The sequence below is a fragment of the Sorex araneus genome, chromosome 11 (assembly GCF_027595985.1).
Source record: "Sorex araneus isolate mSorAra2 chromosome 11, mSorAra2.pri, whole genome shotgun sequence".
Classification (NCBI taxonomy): Eukaryota; Metazoa; Chordata; class Mammalia; order Eulipotyphla; family Soricidae; genus Sorex; species Sorex araneus.
The window spans coordinates 34,661,507-34,683,457 of record NC_073312.1 but is presented as its reverse complement, the minus strand read 5'-3'; the positions used below and the strand labels follow the sequence as shown (position 1 = coordinate 34,683,457).

At 39.3% G+C, this 21,951-nt stretch overlaps 1 protein-coding gene across 1 annotated transcript in view; it reads left to right on the top strand.

Moving 5' to 3' along the window:
• Positions 1-20,403, top strand: part of BTAF1 (B-TFIID TATA-box binding protein associated factor 1) — a 94,770-nt gene extending 74,367 nt beyond the window's left edge. The window contains exons 31-38 of the mRNA XM_055119133.1: positions 2,871-3,012; positions 3,119-3,249; positions 5,932-6,057; positions 7,588-7,740; positions 12,556-12,767; positions 14,461-14,620; positions 15,142-15,312; positions 17,217-20,403. Coding sequence (XP_054975108.1) covers positions 2,871-3,012; positions 3,119-3,249; positions 5,932-6,057; positions 7,588-7,740; positions 12,556-12,767; positions 14,461-14,620; positions 15,142-15,312; positions 17,217-17,360 — 1,239 coding nt within the window. The 3' untranslated portion in view covers positions 17,361-20,403. The remainder of the gene's footprint in view (positions 1-2,870; positions 3,013-3,118; positions 3,250-5,931; positions 6,058-7,587; positions 7,741-12,555; positions 12,768-14,460; positions 14,621-15,141; positions 15,313-17,216) is intronic.
• The last annotated feature ends 1,548 nt before the right edge of the window (positions 20,404-21,951 follow it).

Below are 21,951 nucleotides of genomic sequence, written 5' to 3'. Positions count from 1 at the left end.
GTGAGACCAGTGTACCTGTGAATTTTAGCAACTTAACTTACATCTTCTCACAGACTTTGTATTGAATCTGTAAAGCTGAGTCAATGGGATGAATTTACCCGGTGGCAACTGTGGGATATGGGTTAAATAATTGATCTCTGTTATTTGACATTGAAAAGCTACAGCTAATTCAGGGAGGAATTATTTTAATTTTTTAAGTTGTTCTTGGCACTCAGAGGTGATACAGGCATGCAAGCCACTATGGCTTGACTGGGCTGGGTGACTACTCCAGAGGTGCTTGGGCCTAGTGATCTGCTATAAGGAGCACATACAGTGATGTGGGGAGAGTTTGGATGGTTGCAGGGGTATCCTTTGATCAGACTCAGGACTTCACACACACAACGCTTATATGCTATCACTTGAGCCACATAATCTTCGTACAGTGGAAATGTGTATAACTAGGGCTAGGAAACAGTTCAAAGGGAGAGCTTGTAGAAGCTTATCTTGGAAAAGGAAGATATGTAGATATTTTAGGAAGATTCTGATATCTTCCAGAAGAATTTGTTGTAAATGTGAATGTACCTAATCTGAATAGTTACAATAGTCACTCTCCAGTTCATCGTAGGATAAACACCAAATGAACTAGGTCAAAGCTTCCTTACAACTTCTTTTTTTTTTTGCTTTTTGGGTCATACCCGGTGATGCACAGGGGTCACTCCTGGCTCTACACTCAGCAATTTCCCCCGGCGGTGCTCAGGGTACCATATGGGATGCTGGGAATCGAACCCGGGTTAGCCGAGTGCAAGGCGAATGCCTTACCCGCTGTGCTATCGCTCCAGCCCCCAGTCCCTGTTTTATCTTTTTATTTTTCTAAGTCTTTTTGGGAGCCACACTCTATGGTGCTCAGGGATTTCTCTTGGTTCTGTGCTCATAGATCACTCTTAGTTTTGCTGAGGACCCTAAATCAGGGTTTGCTATATGTAAGGCAAGCACCTTAACCCCTATACTATTTCTCCACCCCTACTTAAAAGTTTTTCTTTCCTCCTTCCCCATCTCAGGTTAGCTCTGAACCTGTAAGGTGGATTTAACCAATAAAGAAGCATGGTAGTCCAAAGTCAGGACAGTTTATCTGAAATTAGAAGGGAGCAACTCCAGAGCACAGAGCTGGGAGTAACCCCCAAACACCTCTGATTGAAGCCCCACATCCCTGCCCCCTCAACAAAATAAGGAACAGAAAGATAGCTTCATAGCATGTTGGAGACCCAGAATCAAGGCTTCAGTTCCTGGCACCTCACGTGGAGTGTAGGACAGCAAGGAGTAATCCCAATCACTTCTGTGCCTGGCCCTAAAACAAGCAATTATCTATGAAGTGACATTAAGTTTAAAGAATCATAAAGTTTAGTTTATATTTTTTAAGGAATTTAAAATACTAAATTTAAAGAATCTGTTTGTCCTTGTATTTACACTTGATAGATGCCATTAGTAGGTTTGTTCTGGTACAGACTTGAAGATTTCTACAAATTGAAATATATTCTCTAAGAATACCTCTTCCAGGGAAACAGTCAAAGGATTGGTCTAAATGACAGGAGCAGGTATTTAACAGGTACTATTTTAAGTATCCTAAAAACCTCAGGGCGACCCTAGTGACAGGCCTGCCCAAAGAAAGACTGGAAATTATCTCTGCTATGGACAATGAGGAATCTGGGAATCTGCAATGACTGAATAGGCCTGCGCCTTAAAAAAGCCTGGAAACCAGGACCACTCTCAGCCCTGAAGAAAGGATGGGATAGACTCCTTTCTGCCAGTTTATCTCTGGAAAATGAGGCCCAGGGTCACATGCAGTTTAACTAAAGGCTTGAGGCACCTCCAATTCATCGTGGGACACCTTATGGCCAGGCCTGGGTAACTCCAGTGCCAGATATGATCAGTACCGTTATTGGTGTGTCTCCTGTCTTTAGCCAGCCCTTAGGACTTCTCAGAATGGGGTACCCCAAATGAGAGTTCTCCAACTTTGCTGTGTTTGTGCAAAAGAACGAACCAGGTTTGTTAAGCCATCTGGCAAGTTTAAAATGAAGGTGGAGACAAAACTGTGCTTCTATAGCTTGTTTTCTGTAGAATCAGATTCTAGTTTTACAAAGGTGATTGAATAATAGTTAATTTAATGAGTAAGCTGTCTAGTCTAGAAAGAAACTTAATGTTGAGCATGCTGTCACCAGGGACTGGAACAATACCACAGTGGGTAGGGTGTTTGCCTTGCACGCGGCCAACGCGGGTTCGATTCCTCTGTCCCTCGGAAAGCCTGGCAAGCTACCGATAGTATCTCGCCCCCCTGCTCCCCCAGTAGAGCCTGGCAAGCTATCCGTGGTGTATTCAATATGTCAAAACAAGTCTCACAATGGAGACATTACTGATGCCTGCTTGAGGAAATCGATGAGCAACGGGACAAGTGCAACAGAGTGCAACCTGAATTTTACACATGAATTTATAAATCTAGGGCTGACGTGATAGTACAGCAGGTGGGGCATTTGCCTTACACATGAATTTGATCCCAGCACTACATATGGTCTCTCATGCCCCACTAGGAGTAATCTCTGAGTATGAGCCAGGGTAATCCCTGAGCATCACTGGGTGTGGCCCCAAAACTAAATAAAATTCGTGTGTGTGTGTGTGTGTGTGTGTGTGTATGTGTGTGTACTTAGATCCTGAGAGGTAGGGTTTGATTCCCTGCTCTGTACGTGATCCTTTATACACCATCAGGAGAGATATGTGAGCACAGAGCCAGGAGTAAGTCCTGAGCATCACTGGATATGGCCTAGAAACCAAGAAAATGTGTAAGTGCAAGGAAGTGATATCAACAAAAAAGATAATTGGTGTTCCTCTCTTACATTCAGAACAACGTTTTGGAGCTCTGGTCATTATTTGATTTCCTCATGCCAGGATTTTTGGGGACTGAACGCCAGTTTGCTGCTCGATATGGTAAACCTATATTAGCAAGTAGGGATGCTCGAAGTTCCAGTCGTGAACAAGAAGCAGGTATGAAAAAGCAATGTAATTATATACTTACACAGACAATGTAATAATATGTACTTTGAAGTAAATAATTTATTGCTAACTTAAAAAAATGTTTTATTACTAATAGGTGTTCTTGCAATGGATGCGCTGCACCGCCAGGTTCTGCCATTTCTTTTGAGAAGAATGAAAGAGGATGTTTTGCAGGATCTTCCTCCCAAAATCATTCAAGACTATTACTGTACTCTTAGTCCTCTCCAGGTAAGAATTTTTTGATTGTGGTTATTGGTGGTATATTCATACCAGTAAGTAGAAAACCTAACATACCCATATTTTACCACATAATCATCACACCGTGTTAATACACACACAGAGAGCTTCACATAATGGTCACACCTTATTTGAGGGAAAAATGGCATTAAATCTGTGATGATTATGCAATAAGCCACAAAAGTATTGAATGAAGGTGATTAAATTCACTTTGATGTTATCATTCCAGTCTAGTTACTGCTTCTCTAGACTTTAGAATGTTCTAATTCAAACAGATATAGATTGATCTGTTTAGAAATGTGTCTTCTGAACATGGCATTAAAACAATACAGGGGCTGGAGCAATAGCACAACGGGTAAGGGCATTTGCTTTGTATGTGGCCAACCCAGGTTCGACTCTCAGCATCCCATATGGTCCCCTGAGCACCACCAGGGGTGATTCCTGAGTGCAGAGCCAGGAGTAAGCCCTGCGCATTGTTGGGTGTGACCCAAAAAAGCAAAAAAAAAAAAATATATATATATATATATATATATATAAAATGTCATAATTTCTCCTATTGTTAATTTGTAAAGTTTCAAGGTTAAAATTGATAAGGAAATAATTCAATGTGTAAGGGCCTAAAATCTTCCCTTATAGAGCAGTGGTAAAGGTATTTCAGTCCCAGTTAAAAACCAGGGTTCGTGATTTGGTGGTATGGGAGATGAAGATCAGAAAGTTTATTTGCTTAAGCTTATGTTACTGTTATGACTGAGTCTCAAACCTTGAGAAATGGTAATTTAATCACTTTTCAAGTATTAATTGCATTTAGCAGTATTGCATTGCCTCCAAATGTTTGAATAATTTTTGGCTTCTGTGTAGTTCTGGTTCTGTACATATATACCATTATCAAAGGACTTTATTGTATTCCTTTCCTGGTGTGTTACTTTTGTAATGGAAAACTGCCGTGCATCTTAGTAAGGCAGATTCTACATCAAAATTTTTTGTTTCAATGTTCTCTGTTTTAATCTGTTTTCATATTGAGCTGATATAGAATTGCCGAATTAATAAAAATATACATATTCCCTAAACCTTACTTCTTCCTTATCCAGTATATATATAATTGCCCCTAAAGTATTTATTTCTTTTCTTTTTGGTTTTTGGTTTGGAGACCGTACTCCACAGTGCTTGGGGTAGCAATTTCATGAAACCTGGAGCTCCAATGCACAGCTTGTAGCCCAGTGAACTATTTTCCTAGCCCCTAGTGTTTATCTCATCAACTTTAGTCTGTACCTCATTTCTTATTTACAAAAGTTAGATTAATTTTTCCTGAGGAGATTTTTTTTTAAATTTTTTAAAAAATTTTTATTTATTTATTTTTTTGCTTTTTGGGTCACACCTGGCTATGCACAGGGGTTACTCCTGGCTCTACACTCAGGAATTACTCCTGGCGGTACTCAGGGGACCATATGGGATGCTGGGAATCGAACTTGGGTCGGCCGCGTGCAAAGCAAACGCCCTACCCACTGTGCTATTGCTCCAGCCCCCCAAATTTTATTATTTTAAATCACTGTGAAATAGATCCTTACAAAGCTGTTCGTGATTAGATTTAGTCACACAGTATTCCAACATCCATCCCTCCACCATTGTACATTTCCCAGCACCAGAGTCCCCAAGTTCCCTCCCATCACCTCCCATTCCAACCCCCACCACCAGCCTGTGTCTATAGGAGAGGCTTTTCTTCCCTCTGTCTCTGTCGCTGTCTTTCTCTGTCTCTGTCTCTCTCTCGCTCTCTTCTCTTTCTTTGGGTATTGTGGTTTGCAATATTGACACTGAAATGTTATCAAGAATATCCATTTACCTGCTTTAAACACTCCTGAAGATGGTTTTCAGGGTGATGAGAAACATATAAGATCTTTATTTGGTTTTTGGTTTTTCGGCCACATCTGGTGGTACTCAGAGTTTACTCCTGACTCTGTACTCAGTGATTACTCCTGGAGGACTTAGGAAACCGTATGGGATGCCAGGGATTGAACCTGGGTTGGCCGCATACAAAGCAAATGCCCTACTGGCTGTACTATCACACTGACCCCAGCCCAGGTCTTTATAATTTTTATTTTATTTTATTTTTTGCTTTTTGGGTCACACCTGGCGATGCACAGGGGTTACTCCTGGCTCTGTACTCAGGGACCCTATGGGATGCTGGGTTTCGAACTGCGTGCAAGCAAAGCCCTACCCACTGTGCTATCGCTCCAGCCCCTATAATTTTAATATTTTCTTAAGGAAAATAAATAGGATCTTTATGTTTTTGAATAGAAATATTTTGCTTTCTATTAAAAAAAAAATAACAGTTACCACAAGGCAGCTTTTTGCATTCAGGAGTTAATCAAATCAATGAACAATTACTTGTAACAGCTCAGGTTTTTTCCTTTTAATAAAATATTAAAACAGGATATTTTAATGTATTTTAATCTTCTATTAATGAAAAAATTAGTATTTTGGCAGACAAACTTAGTGTGTTATACTTGTTTTTTAAGTGTAATTTAAAAGATACTTAGCATTGGATAACTGAGTGAAGTATAAATATAATTTTCTTTAATGGGAACTAACTTAAATTACTTTTATTCTTGAACTTTGCTGAATATGTTTTGAATAATAGTGGAAAATAAATATGCTTTTTGTGGGGCACCCTTACAGGTTCAGCTCTATGAAGATTTTGCTAAGTCTCGTGCCAAATGTGATGTTGATGAAACAGTTTCTTCAGCTGCACTTTCTGAAGACACTGAAAAACCAAAGCTTAAAGCTACAGGCCATGTATTCCAGGTATTGGTCACAGTCCACTTTTGAAATGTTTTTGAAGGATTTTTTCAATGTGTCAATTTTAACATAGAATAGTGAAATATTGTATATTTAGTATTTTCTAGAATTATGTGTACCTTACTGAAAATAATATCACCAAGTTATTTTAATGACATTCTTTTTTTTTTATTAATTAGTGAATCACCATGAGGGTACAGTAACAGATTTACACATTTTCATACTTGTGTATCCCTCATACAATGTTCGAGCACCCCTCCCTCTACCAGTGTCCATTCTCCACCACCAGTGAACCCAGTATCCCTCCCACCTCCCAATCCCATCCCCCCTACTAATGACATTCTTAATAGAATATTAAGCGTACAAAATGTATTTTTATGTGTTGTATGAAAGGGCGTGTCAGAATAGAGAATCTTTTCAGGTTTTTGTTTTATTTCATTTGAGGACTACCTCAGGCAGTGCTTAGAGGCTATTCCTAGCTCTGATCTTGGGGGTTGCTCCTGGTGCTACTCAGTGGACCTGGTCCTCCAGCATACGAAGCATGAACTAGATCTGAACTATTTCTTAGTTCTGTTTTTGTTTCTTTAATTTTGGGCTATGTCCTATGGTGCTTAGGGGCTACTCTGTTTAGTACTTGGAATACCACATCCTGCTGGGAAATAAACCTGAGCCTCCTGCATGCAGCTGTGTGCTTCAACCTGTTCCACTATCTTTCCAGTTCCAGAGAACCTTTTGCTTTCTAATTAAAAAAGTATGGGTTCTTCTGCCACAAAGCAGTAAGATTTCAAAGTTGATAGGTTAAGTAAGCCAGGAAACAAAACATCTTGCAATGATGAAAATAAGTATGTAAAAGAAAGTAAAGCAAAGTATATGTTTTTAATAAAGGATCAGGGATGGCCTCACCAAGGTGACATTTGAGCAGAGACTGACTAGGCCATGCAGGTACATGGAAGAAAAAGTGACTCTAGGCAGGATATGAGTAAGTCCTGAGACAGATAATGTTTCTTATGTGTTCAGGAGGCCAGAGTGATAGTAGAGCGGGTGGGGCATTTACCTTTAATGCAGCCAACCCAGGTTTGATCCCCGGCATCGCATATGGTTCCCAAGCACTGCCAGGAGTAATTCCTGATTGCAGAGTGAGTTCTGACTCCTGAGCATCACTGGATGTTACACCTCCCTGCTCAAAAAAAAAAAAAAGAGGAAGAAGGAAAAATGCTCGTGAAGGCTTATTGTACCTCTTATGCTGTATCTATAATAATCTTCAGCAATCTTCTTAGACTTAAAAGTGGAATTTACAAATCTATTCCAAAGTAAGATGTAAATCATAAGGCGCGTAGAAGGCAGAAGAGAAAGTTTGGTTAAATAAAGAGTTCTCATTCTCAAACACAAGCATTCTAAGTAAGTCACTTAGCTCTGTCGTCTTCTTCATTTTACCAGACTTACTCAGTTAATTCTGAGGAGGAAGACATATACAGATATGCAGAATCATTTATGGCATGTCAAGTGAACTTGCATATGCTTTCTTTTCCTTTAAAGGCGTTACAATACTTACGTAAACTCTGTAACCATCCAGCATTAGTCTTAACACCTCAGCATCCAGAATTCAAGAGTACTACTGAAAAATTGGCAATTCAGAATTCTTCTCTTCATGATATTCAACATGCCCCTAAACTTTCAGCTTTGAAACAGGTATGTTAGTATTTTGTGTTAGAGGTATGTTAAAACTGCCAGTGCCTTTTTTTAAAATTTGGTTTGCTAACTTATTTTACAGATTTTTTAAAAAATGGGGGTGGGGACTGTGCATGTAGCATGGGATTTGGGCCATGCCTGTTGTGCTCAGCACTTGCTCCTGACTGTGCTCAGGAATCACTCCTGGTGGTGCTGAGGTGATCCATATGGTGTGCTGCGGATTGCACCTGGGTAAGCTGCATGCAAAGCAAATGCCCTATCCACTGTGCTATCACTGGCCCCTACAGATGTTTTTTAAAATTGTGATAATAATTTTTTTAATTGTGATAAATTTCTTTTAAATTGTGGTATGTGTTTGTCATAAAATATTCCATTTTAGCCTTTCTTTAGTGTTAATAATACTAAGTGTTCTATCATGCCTAGTTATTTCTGATTTTTCATCACAAGAATCAGAACTGCCCATTAAGCCATAATTTCCCATTTCCCTTTCTCAAGTCCTTTTGTAACCTTTAATTTCTGTCTCTGAATTTGCGTTGTTTTCATGTACATTTAGTCATGAAATATATGTCTTTTTGTGATTAGCTTATTTTCAAGTTTCACTAAATTGTTCAATTGTAGTATATGTCACTTCAGTTTTTGGCTGAATAATATTTCATATGGGGTGATGGTAATATTGTAGGTAGCATACACCACATTTTGTTATTCTAGTCATGTGTTAAAGGACACTTGAGTTGTTTCTGCCTTAGCTATTATAAATAATGCTGTCATGAACATAGAGTTATCATTATGTATTTTTGAGTATCTCTTCTAAGTTCCCTTTGATATAGACTTGAATTGAATTACTAGATCATGTAACTTTTTTTTTTTTTGGCTTTTTGGGTCACACCCAGCGATGCTCAGGGCTGACTCCTGGCTCTGCACTCAGGAGTCACTCCTGGTGGTGCTCAGGGGACCATATGGGATGCTGGGAATTGAACCCGGGTCGGCTGCGTGCAAGGCAAACACTCCCTACCGGCTGTACTACTGCTCCAGCCCCTCATGTAACAATTTAATGTTTAATTTTTTACTTGAATAATCAAACTGTTTAACACAGTGGCTGCACCATTTTAATTCCCTCCATCAATGTGCCTGGCTTTCAGTTTTTCTACAACCTCTCCAATACTTTGCCTTTTTGAGGGTAGCTGTCTTATTAAGATAATATAGAGTGTTGATTTGATTTGCTGTCTCTAATGACTAATGATCATTAGAGATCATCATCATCATTCAATTAACCATCATTGAAATGCTTGTAAGATATTCTTTAGAGAAAAGCTCATTTTAGTACTTTGAACCATTTATTTTGTTTGGTTTTTAGTTTTAGGAGAGGCTTTTATATTCTGGGTATTAAATGATTACCTAAAATATGCATATATTTTCTTCCATTATGTACACTTTCTAGTTTCATTTTTTTGATGTGTGTGTGGGGGCGGGGGCAGTGTTAGGCTATGCCCAGTGATTTGCAGGGCTCACTCTTAGCTTTGCTTTTGGGGGTCACTCTTGACAGTTCAGGTGCTAGGGATTGAATCTACCCATTGTACTATCACTCTGGCCTGTCTTTCTTACTTTCTTTCTTTTTTTTGCTTTTTGGGTCACACCCGGCGATGCACAGGGGTTACTCCTGGTTCTACACTCAGGAATTACTCCTGGCAGTCCTCAGGGGACCATATGGGATGCTGGGATTCGAACCCGGGTCAGCCGCATGCAAGGCAAACGCCCTACCCTCTGTGCTATTGCTCCAGCCCCTCTTTTTTTTTTTTTGCTTTTTGAGTCACACCTGGCGATGCACAGGGGCTACTCCTGGCTCTGCACTCAGGAATTACTCCTGGCCGTGCTCAGGGGACCATATGGGATGCTGGGATTCGAACCCGGGTCAGCCGCATGCAAGGCAAACGCCCTACCCTCTGTGCTATTGCTCCAGCCCCTCTTTTTTTTTTTTTGCTTTTTGAGTCACACCTGGCGATGCACAGGGGCTACTCCTGGCTCTGCACTCAGGAATTACTCCTGGCCGTGCTCAGGGGACCATATGGGATGCTGGGAATCGAACCTGGGTCGGCCTCATGCAAGGCAAATGCCCTCCCCGCTGTGCTATCGCTCCAGCTTCTCCAGCCCCTCTTTCTTACTTTCTTGATAATATCTTCCTTTGTTGGTTTTTGATAAGAAATGAGGTGTTTTTTTTTTTAAAGAAATAAGGTATTGAGCGTCAGAGATGGGGTAAGCCACATGACTGACCTGGGTTTGATCCCCAGCACCACATATAGTACCCGACCCCACCAGGAATGACTCCTGTGGACAGAGCCAGCAAAAAGCACTGAGCACTGTTGGGGGCGGGTGTGGGGAGAGAGACAGAGAAAGGGGGGTAGGGGAGGGAAGAGCGAGGGAGGGAGAGAGGAAGAGGGAGAGTGTAAAAAACTAAAGCTCCCTGAGGGGCGAGGGGCATGTGCACTCGCAGGCTCTCCAGGCGGCTCTGTCTCACTGCCTGCCGTTCGGAAGGAAGAACGAAGACCAAGCTGGTTGCTGATTAGTTACCTTCTATTCAATCTTCCATCTTTCTCATCTCCCGAACTCCCAGCTCTGTCCTCTCTGGATCTACAGCAGCCTTCTCTCCATCTCTCTCCTCCCTTTTTCCTCTCTAGCCCTTGCCCCTAGGTTATACACTGCCAGGTAGCAAAATCAACATAAGAAAGCCCTTCCTGAGAGCTGTCAGGTTCAAAGGGAACACAACCTAGGGGCATTCCAAAGCCTTTCCTGACTGCCAGTAGGCAAAATACCTGTTAAGGGTTTTTTTCCTCTCCTCATTCCAAACACTCATTAACATCTTAATACTAGTTATTTTTGTATGGACATAGCAAGAGATACATTGAGGCGTGCAAGGCAGCTCTCCTGGCAACATCTTGCCACAGGCTCAGATTACAGCACTCAGGCCAGATTAATCACTCCTAACCCTAGCAGGGTCCAAATCTAGTTATCACTGTTTGGATCATGACAACATTTGTCCATGATCAAGCTCTTAACTTATAGTTAAGCATTAGGCACTTTGGCCAAGCCCATCTCGATGCCAGGGTAGCACAGAACTCAACACTTACCCTGGGTCCGTCTTTTTTTTTTTTTTTTTTTTGCTTTTTGGGTCACACCTGGCGATGCACAGGGGTTACTCCTGGCTCTGCACTCAGGAATTACCCCTGGCCGTGCTCAGGGGACCATATGGGATGCTGGGATTTGAACCCGGGTCGGCCGCGTGCAAGGCAAACGCCCTACCCGCTATGCTATCTCTCCAGCCCCACCCTGGGTCCGTCTTGTCCCTCATCGGGACCCTGCTTTGGGGAGTGCTAGGAAGTAGCACTCAAAATGAGAGATCAATTAATAATCATTGGTGGAAAATGTACAAAAAAATAATAAACTAAAAGAATTTAAAGCCTAAAAGGGCAGCTGAGGCTTAGGTTCAGAGAACAGATGCCTAGGAGGAAAATATCATGTAGAGTCAAATGATTCCCAGGTTACAAAAGCATAGCATTTGCTAAGTCTTCCAGTGTCCATACAAAAAGGACATTGCTCTGAATAAACTATGCAAAGGACTCAAGGAGAAGAGAAAAACAATATTTACAAGTCAACAGAACGCTAAGAAAGAAGCTACAAATAAACAAAGAGGAATGGGAGCACCGCAACAGGAGTAACCCAATAAACCCAAACTACCTGAGGCTATGTTATCCTACAGGAGAGGAAGGGGAGAGAGAGAAAAAGAAAGAAAGCCTTACTATGGTATCTGGAGTTTAGTGATTTTTTTTAGCTGTCTATAATTGTTCTGGCCTAGATTTTATTGAAAATAATGAATAAGGATTTTAGATTTCATATAGGTTAGAGAATGTTAAATGATACATCTGACATGACATTCTGGTGTATATCCTTATTTCATTAAATGTGAAACAATGGATTTTTTATCATATACTTATATAAATTATCTTTTATCATTTGCCTTTAAACGGTTTATATATGGAATGGTTTTCTTGCTTGATCAATCTTTGTGTCTAAATTGTTCATGAATTTCTTTCTTATAGCTGAGATGTTAAATAAAGAAGTAAGATTTAGCCAAGAAGAAACTATATAGATCTACTTACAAATAAAAATTTAAGTTGCCCACTACTTGTGTTTTATTTTAGGCTTTAAATTCTTTTAGTTTATTATTTTTTTGTACATTTTCCACCAATGATTATTAATTGATCTCTCATTTTGAGTGCTCGTTACTCTGAAGTGTATAGAATTAAGATGCTTATAAACCCAACAAATTAAAAAGTCTCAGATTGTTTCTAATTTTACGTATAGAGGGCTTTCCTAGAACCTTTCTCTTGTGTAGCTTTTTTCAGTCATTCAGAGAAAAGGCTCTGTCTAAGGAGAGATTTTTCTTTATAGAGAGGTCTTTTAAAAAGTCTGGTATTTGGGACAGGAGAAAGCACAGTAGCTAGAGTTTTTTGTGTTGCCTGCAGCTGACCTGTGTTTAATCCTGAGCATCTCATATAGTCCCCTGAGCATTGCCAGATTTAGCACCAGTGCTCCCCTAGCGTCACTGACCCTGTTCTCCACTCAACACCACATGCACCCCCAAAATCCCCTAGTAACAGATGTTGCAGGATGACAGGGTCACAGTACAAAAGGCTAATCAATTTTCCAGGCATACAGGTTACAGGTAAATGTACATTTTTTCACCATATAGAGAAATGTTTGTGACAGATTGGTTGCCTACTTGTACTGTACACCTTTGTAACAATTTTTTTCCCCTTCAAGTTGCTGTTGGATTGTGGCTTGGGAAATGGAAGCACTTCAGAGAGTGGTACAGAGTCTGTTGTGGCCCAGCACAGAATATTGATCTTCTGTCAGCTTAAAAGCATGCTTGATATAGTAGAGCATGATCTTCTCAAACCTCACTTACCCTCTGTCACTTATTTGAGATTAGATGGCAGCATACCACCTGGCCAGAGGCATTCCATTGTTTCACGGTAAGTGCATTCCAAGATTTTTAAAACCAAGTTGGATTACACCATGAGATAATTTCTTTGGCCAAATTGCAGATGTTTTATTATTATTGTGTAGTACAACCCTTTTGATAATAAGATCTAAAGAAATAAAATTTCATGATTTGTTTAGTCAGTGACTATAGGAAAGTATTCCAAAAGGCATGAAAGAGTTGCAGCAGTAAAAAATAGAAATGACCTTTGTGGGGTTGGGGGTGAGGTGTAGGAGGAAGTAAACAAGTAATTTGGCTGAAATCTCTGTCCTGATTCTTTGCTGAGGGCAAGTTGGAAGCTGGCATGGATAGGAAGCAGATTCATTGAGTGCATTGTTTGTTAAATATGGTTTGTACCTTCTGCTTTAGAAATACCAGGAGTTGGGCTTCTTTTTATAGCACATTTTTAGCTTCTGCCCCAGATATGCTACTGCCATAATGAGTGAACATGGTTAGTAGGCATCCCTAAGAGATACAGAGACCCATAAAGGGGCTATGGAGGCATTCAAACCCAGGATTGACTCTTGCTTTTACTTTTTAGGCATTACTCTCTAAGATCTGTTCCTTATCCACACAACCTAAGTATCCCTAAAATAAGGACAATAATATCCTTATAGAACTACTGAAATTACACTACATATAAGTCATGGGACGCAAGCTGTAGTACAGTGGGTTGGGTATTTGCCTTGTATGTGGCTGATCCAGGTTTGATCCCTAGCACCCCAGATGGTTCTCCGAGGTACCCTCTCTACACCCGCCCCCCCCCCCCACTCCCATCCCCACCGCCTCTGGAGTGATCCCTAAGCACGGGGCCAGAAGTAAGCCCTGAGCACTACTAGTTAGTGGCCCAAAAACAGAACCAATGGATATGTCATAAAGCCAATTGCTTAATTAATTGATAGAATATAATACATGGTATGGTAGTTACTATCATTATTTTGGTAATTATGTCTGTCTTTCATCTTTTTATAGAAGCTTCTTGATGTCCTTTGTCAATTTCTTCTAATATAGTAGTAACAACCCTCAACACCACCATCTCAATTTCCGTGAATAATCTAACCCAGAATTTCTCAACCTTTTCCTGACTCTGATCCCTTCCAATCATGTTTCTTTCCGATGACTCTCCTGCCCTACCAGATAACCACCTAGTTTCTTGCCATGACCCCCTTGGAATATTCTGTGGGACTCATTGGAGAACATATGGCCCCTGGTTGAAAAACAGTCAACCTATTCTATACTCCTTTGTCTTCATACTTTAAAAGGTTCATAGTTGTATTTTGTCTTAATTATTAGTGTTTAATTTGTAGCTTAGTCTTTAATATCATAAAATGTAAAACAATTAAACTTAATATTTGTTTATGAAATTTCTGACCTGTTCTGGGATACATTTTTACTATGAAAGATGTTGTTATTAAAAGAAAACATTTTCATCTGAAATAGTCACAGAAATTATCTTGTCATAGGGTTTTTTGGGGTTTGTTTGATGTGGGGCCTGCGTGTGACGACTGTGGGAATCAGGGATTGACCACATGCAAGGCAGGCAATTTTCCAGGCCCCATATCATAGATTTTAAAGCTATGTTCTCATGTAAATGCTTTAATTTTCATTGAAATCTTAACATTTTTTATAGGAACTTTGAAGAAATAATATATGTGTTTTTTTTTTTAAAATATGTCTTCTTTTAGATTTAACAATGACCCATCCATAGATGTTCTGTTACTTACAACTCACGTTGGTGGCCTGGGGCTAAACTTAACAGGCGCTGACACAGTGGTATTTGTGGAACATGACTGGAATCCCATGCGTGATCTACAAGCGATGGATCGGGCCCATCGCATTGGGCAGGTAAAGTTAACATGTTGTACTAGGAAAAAACACCTTTTCCTGCAATAGATAGGAAGCCTTGTTTCAAGGCTACTCTAATTTTAATAAGTGTGAGGTTATGCTAATCACTAAATTCTCTGGTACCACTTCTGCATGTTTTATTTATTCAGCCATTGATTAAGCTGATTTTAATGGGCATGAACTCGACATTACTTTTTTTAAAAAAATTTTTCATTGAATATCCATGATAGACCATTACAAAGCTGCTCATAATTGAATTTCAGTCATACAATGATCCAGCACCATCCCTCCACCCTTCTGCATATTTTAAATAAGGTACTTAGGTGAAAAAAAAAAACTGGAACACTGTCCATTCCTCATACTCAGATTGTCTGCAGACAATTTTAGTGTATGAGCCAGATAAAGAAAAGTCGTCTTACTTAGATTGTAATGAAATACTCAGTACAAATATGCAAGCCTTCTGACTTAGTGAACCTTAGAGCTTTTATCTATTTGTGCTAAAATTGCTTCTTTTTCTCTAGAAACGAGTGGTTAATGTGTATCGATTGATAACCAGAGGAACATTGGAAGAGAAAATAATGGGTTTGCAAAAATTCAAGATGAACATAGCGAATACTGTTATTAGCCAAGAGAATTCTAGTTTGCAGAGTATGGGTACTGATCAACTTCTTGATCTTTTCACTCTTGATAAGGTAAATAACTGACAGTTTACTTTTTTAATGAGTTCACAGACTTGAACTGCTGGGTGAAAATATAAAAGGAAACAGCAACAGAATTCACTTCCTATCAACTAGACCAGTGTTTCCGAAAGTGGCTGATACTGTCCACTGGGTAGATACTGTCACGTGCTGGCATGATTGGGGGAGGCATAGTAGCTTTGTACATGATTGGAGGGTGTTCTGTTTGTTCATTTAAAGAACAATAGGCTAAATAAGTTAGAAACCTGTGAACTAGAACTTTTTAAGAAATAGTATTAATTGAACTTGAATTATAGAATTGTGATGTTCAAATTTAAAAGTGGTTCTTCTGTACTCTGGTGAGCAAAATTTAGAATATTAGGTCTGTTTGTGGATTGTGTTGCATTTTAATTACCTTTTTATCCTCTGTGAGACCAGGGCCTCGTGCATGCAAATCATGAGCTTTTCCACCCAGCCCTCTCAGATAGCATATTTGTCCCTCAAGGGATGGCCAGAATGGGAGGAAAATTCTTTAATCATGCATGTAAGGTTTAAAGTATAAGATATGTGTAACCATCTTATTCCCCCCCTCCGCATCCTCTCATAAAAAGTCAGGCATAGGTTATTGTCACCAAGTAATCTTTATTGATTTATTTGTACTGTTTCATGCCATGTTTTGTTTGTTTTGGGGACATACCTAAAAGTGCTCAGGGTTTACTCCTTGCTCTGCATTCAGGAATCACTCCAGGTGGGTCTTGAGGGACATAAATAGGGTGCCAGGGTTTGAACCTGGGTAGGCCATTTGCAAGACAAAGATTGTGGAGAAGATCGACTTTGACAGTGTGTCCAGCATCATGGCCTCCTCCCAGTGACTTGGCCACTTTCAATAATAAATAAAGATCATTGACCCTTAAAAAAAAATCCGGCTTAACATCTTTACCATCGTCTGGTTTAGTCATCCAATAAGAAATAATGAATATGAAATTCCAGCAATAAGAAATGAACAAGAGATTGGAGCTGAAGACCTTAAGTGCTTGCTTTTTGCCCGTTGACCAGATAACCAAAACTATCTGCATTATCTATGCAGCATGGGTTTGTTTTTTTTTTTTTACCTCTTTTTGGTAATGACAAATGTGTTTTTAGAAAAAGGAAAAAAAAAGAAGCCTGGTTTTTCTCAATACACCTTTAAAGGTTTTTAAATTGTTTCGTATCTGGTCAAGTTGAGATTTTTAAGAACCTCATTTTTAATTTGTAATAAAAAGTTTACAGCTTGATTTTTTTTTTTCCCCAAAAAAGTCAATGGTAGACTGGGTAGACACTGTACTATCACTCTGGACCCACCATCAGATACCTTTTATTATGTTTGAAAAAGAATATTCCTTTGGAACCAAAGAGATAGTTCAGGGGTTAAAGCATTGCCTTGTGCACAACCAACCCTTGTTTGAGCTCCAGCAAGGCATGTAGTCCCCTCAGCATTGCCAGGTGTGCTGGTATGCACCACGTTGTCTGTTCTCTGCCCCCATCTCCCACCCCCCCACCCCCCATATATATATATATACACTTTTGGGCTACTTTCAGTGTGCAGAATAGTGCTTTAGAGAATGGTTTAAGAAAGCAAAAACCATCACGAAAAAAAGTATCTCATTAACAATTAGCAACAATTGAATATAGACTATAAAATCATTTTAAATGTATCAACATTAAATTTTCTTGTTTTGATCTTTGTATTTTGGTTATATAAGAAAATATCATTGTTCTTAGGAATCCACGCTGACTTCTAGCAAGGGAGAAGATGAACTTCCCTATCACTTGAAGTGTGTTGATTTTGTTGACTGAAGTTAGAAACAAGTGTGCTATTTTAAAGGAAGACATGATTTCTTAAGCTAATCTTTCGTTTTGTCTCTGTTGATTTTCTTAAGGATGGCAAAGCAGAAAAAGCCGATGCCTCTACTTCTGGGAGAGCAAGCATGAAATCAATTCTTGAAAACCTGAGTGATCTTTGGGATCAAGAACAATATGATTCGGAGTACAGCCTAGAAAATTTTATGCATTCTTTAAAGTAACTAACAAATATTGTAAATGCAATTGCTGCTAGTTCAGTTACATTTCTGCTGATATTCAGCAAATTTCAAAGTTTATGGTGAACTTTTAGCTCAATGTGTAAATAGGTCTGAAGAATATTCAGCATAACGCTGGTTCTTGTTTCACTGGGGGAAACAAGTTATTCTCAAATATTTGCACTGTATTCAATTTAAATGTTAATGTGAAATTATTTAAATTTTACATGCTGAATAACTGCAGAGCAGAGGAACCAAACCAGGTTTACATGTGCTACCATGAGGTGTTCTCACTGGGAACGAACCTCTTATCTTTAGATAGTGACTTTGTATAGGATGATATCCATGAGTACTTTAGTGTTCATGTACATTTTTTTCTTTTAAATAGAATTTGTTTTTTTTATAAATGATCAAATACAGGGCTTTTTTTCTATAAAGCCTTAATGAGCCATAATTTTAAGAATAATGACTACAATATTGGTCACTCTTGGAATATGAAAATGTTAGACAATGAATTGAACCAGACCCTTGATGGAAACCTTTATATATTTAACGCAGATACATAGTGTTTTTCAAATCTTTAACATCATTTTGTCAACTTTTAAACTATATCATTCTAAATACAGGTAATAGTCTATTTAAGGCTATGTAACATCCTAGTAAGAGGGTGTGTTTTTTAATTTATCTAATGGCTAGGATATAGCCAGATTCCGAGAACAGATGTACTCTATAGGTTTCAATCATATATATATATATATAATATATTTTTTGTAACTATGAACCTATACAGTTTTCCAGAAGTAGATTTTACACTGTTTAGAATTCCAAAACCTATGGTGAAAAGACTGTTTATTGTAGGAATGCATGATTGAAACATAAGAGGGAGACACAATTCCTTTGTATACACAAACATTCATAAATACACATATCTATATGCACAGATGTACCTATCCTGTAAAAGGTGCTTGTTACTGGCACTGGCACTAAAATCATGTATACTGGATGGCAATAATTGGGTATGAAACAGATTAGTGTTAGAAAATGAGCTCAGTAGGGAGGGTGGATCGATGTATATAGGTGTGCAAGTATGTGTATATAATTTTATAAATTTCCCACATAAATTAATACATGCCTGTGTGCATATATATATACATATGGGGAAGGGATATATTTGTATATACATGTACAGATAATAAATATCCCCATGGTTTGTGGCTGGCCATCCACATAGGCATTGGTTTAAAAACTATCAGACCTCAACTGTAAAATAATAACTTTTGTTTAAAATCATTCAAGTTACACTGTTCACTGTTCTACAGCATTTAGATATGGATTCTGTCACATCTCAATAGCTTTGACAAACCCTACTGTAACATTAAACCTAGCATTCCATAAAGAATAAAATATAAAATTGGAACTCTAAAACATGCAACTGTGTTATTTGTAGGAAATTAGCACTAGAATCAGCAGTAGATTAGTTCACATATAAAAATTCTAAAATATTGTCATCCTTTTTAGTTAAATGATTATTTCTTTATTGTGTGTAGGATATACATTCATTTGTAGAAGATCAAAAGGAAACTCTTTATATCAGGCTTTGATCATAGGCGCTAGAAAGATTGCACAGTGGGATTGAGTGCATACTTGGTATTCGATAATCCTGAGTTCAGTCTCTGGCACGTGTGGTCCCCCATACATAGACCATAGAATTAGTCCCCAGCTCCATCATTTGTTTCCCCCTCTGTCCACAATTCTTAATTTATATTGTACATAATATATACATACGTAATGGTAGCTGAGCCAGATATGTCTGAGTGGAATTTCATTTTTGTTTTGGGGTCACACCCAGCAATGCTGAGATTCAGTGTTCAGGTAGGGAGATCTGTGGTATCAGGAACCAGCTGGAGTCAGTGCGTGCAAGACAAGTGCCTTAACCTTTGTACTCTCATCCTGAGAGGAGTTGCTATGTCTGGGTTTTGGTTTTTATTTTTTACTATTTCTGTAAACCAGCTACTTACCAGAGAGAGCTCATAGTAATTCACTGTATCACTGTCATCCCGTTGTTTGTTGATTTACTCAAGTGGGCACCAGGAACGTCTCTATTCCTCTCAGCCCTAAGATTTTAGCAGTCTCTCCTTATTCGTCTTTCCCAATGATTGGAGGCTCTTTCAGGGTTAGGAGAATGAGACCTATTGTTAATGTTTTTGGCATATTGAATGCCCCACGGGGAGCTTGCCAGGCTCTGCCCATGCAGGCAGGATACTCTCAGTAGCTTGCTGGGCTCTCCGAGAGGTATGTATATTTCCTGTCATACCGTTGATCAATGATTTGCTCGAGCAGGCCCATTAACGACTTCATTCATCCTAGCCTTGAGATTTTAGCAGCCTCTCTTTACTCATCCTTCCCAACGGTGCCGCATTAGAGGCTCTTCAGGGTCAGGAGAATGAGACCCATCATTGTTACTGTATTTGGCATATGAATATGCCATGGGGAGCTTGCCAGGCTCTCCTGTGCGGGCAGTAAACTCTGGGTAGCTTGCCAGGTTCTCCAAAAGGGAGAATTAGGCTATCAGATGTTGCGCAGCCACAATGCGGCCGTGCGCTTCCAGAACTTGGTTGTATAGTCTCTGCATGTTGGCCGTTGATGGGATTACACAGCACCAGGGGGTGGTTTCTAGGTGTGACCTGCTGGAAAATGGGGAATCTGAGTGGAAGAGGCCCAGTCCTGAGATCTGAGCAGCCCTGGAGATCTCGGTCCCAGGTCCCACACACCTGGGTTCCTCTGCCGGCTAATAATTAATACAGTAATAATATTTTAATTTATTAATAGTAATTAATATTTTAAATTCTATATGATTCTTCCTATTTGCGAGAACCAAGCTGGGAAGTCAGGTGTTCTGGAGTTTAAGTTTTACCTATTATTAAATATTCTCAGGAAAATAGCGGTTCCTTATGATTGGGAAAAGAGGAAGAAAATTGTATGATTACAACATCTGAGAAGCCTTTTGAGTTGTGAAAAATGAAATCATACATTCCAACTTTCCAATAAAGATACAAATCTGTATTTGTCAGTCAAGTGATCCATTTAAAGTACTAGCTTAATAATAATGGATACGTGGGAAATGAACTATATGTTGAAAAACCTTAAACCAGATTCACCAGGGAAATGGCTCAAGCATGCCTAGTAGCCCAAGGCCCTGAATTTGATCTCCAGTACTGCATGCCCTCCATTAAAACACTGCATTTTAGAAAACTTTAGTCAGACCAGAGCGATAGTACAGGAATTAAGGCACTTGCTTTGTTTTGATCCCTGGTACCACATAAAGTCCCAAGTACCACCAGGAATGAACCCTGAGTAGTAAGGTATGGCCCAACCAACCTGCCCACCCCACCTCCCCAGAAAAAAGGGGGGGGATACCTCAGTTTCCCAGAATACGCATTGGCATCAACAGAGTCTAAAATTGATTTTAGGGGGCTGGATAATACTGCAGCTAGGGCAGTTGCTTTGCATGTGGCCAATCCAGGTTCAGTCTCTAGCACCCCTATATGATTACCTGAGCACCGCCAGTAGTAATTCCTGAGTGCAGAGCTAGGAGTAACCCCTGAGTATGGGCCAGTGCCCCTCCCCTCCCGCACGCAGCACGCAGCACAAAATCCCCATTGATTTTAGGAATACCTTCTTTTTGTGATGTTTTGGTTTGGAGAAGAGGGGACCATGTGGTAGAACTGCCAGGGATCTAGTCTAGAGCTCTTAGTTTGGACCCATAAAACTTGAGTTGTAAGCAATTACAATAAAGTTCTTGAGTATTTGCTTTTCACACAAAGCATGGTGGTCAGTCAGCACCTCAGAAAGCAAGTTCCTACCAGTTTCTTAAATTTTCTCACACTAGTGATGTTCTGTTGAATATCAAAGCTGAGCTTTTTGTTTCTGTTGTAGGAACAAGAGACTTGGCATTAGGCTGACAGGAGAAAATAAAACTATAACAATCCCTCCCATAAGCCCACAAAGAATTTATATATTGAACCAGGACTAGCCCAACTATACAGGAGCCTGGAAACATACTTCTGTGAGAAGTCAGAATTCCAGACTATCTTTACCACAGATCAGTTTAAATTCTGGATTTACTTAAATAGATACTGTAGGACTGACAAATTAAGAAATAACAGGTTTGGTACCTAGCAGAGGCAAGTATCAAACTGTTCTCTGGAAACAGTTTCAGGTCGGGTCCCATAGGATTGTCCTCTTGGGAGAGTTTAAGATAAAGTTTACATGCACATGTGTGTGCGCATGCAGACAGTCTGTAAGAGGTAACAAATTATTGAAAAAAATATCAAGTATAGAGTACTCTTAAGGATGCATAAAGAATGATCTGAAAAAACAATAGATATAAAAATGACAGCACTGTAAAAGATGAGGCATATTTGGAAAAGGATCCAATAAATGGAAAGTTACTGGAATTGAAAACTTGATGTATTTAAATGTCATTTGTTGAATAATTTATGAACTTGCAATCTTACAAAATCACCAAGATGGAGTAAGTATGATAGAAAAAAAATGAAAAATGGGAAAAATTAAAATAAGTGAGAGAATTCAATGT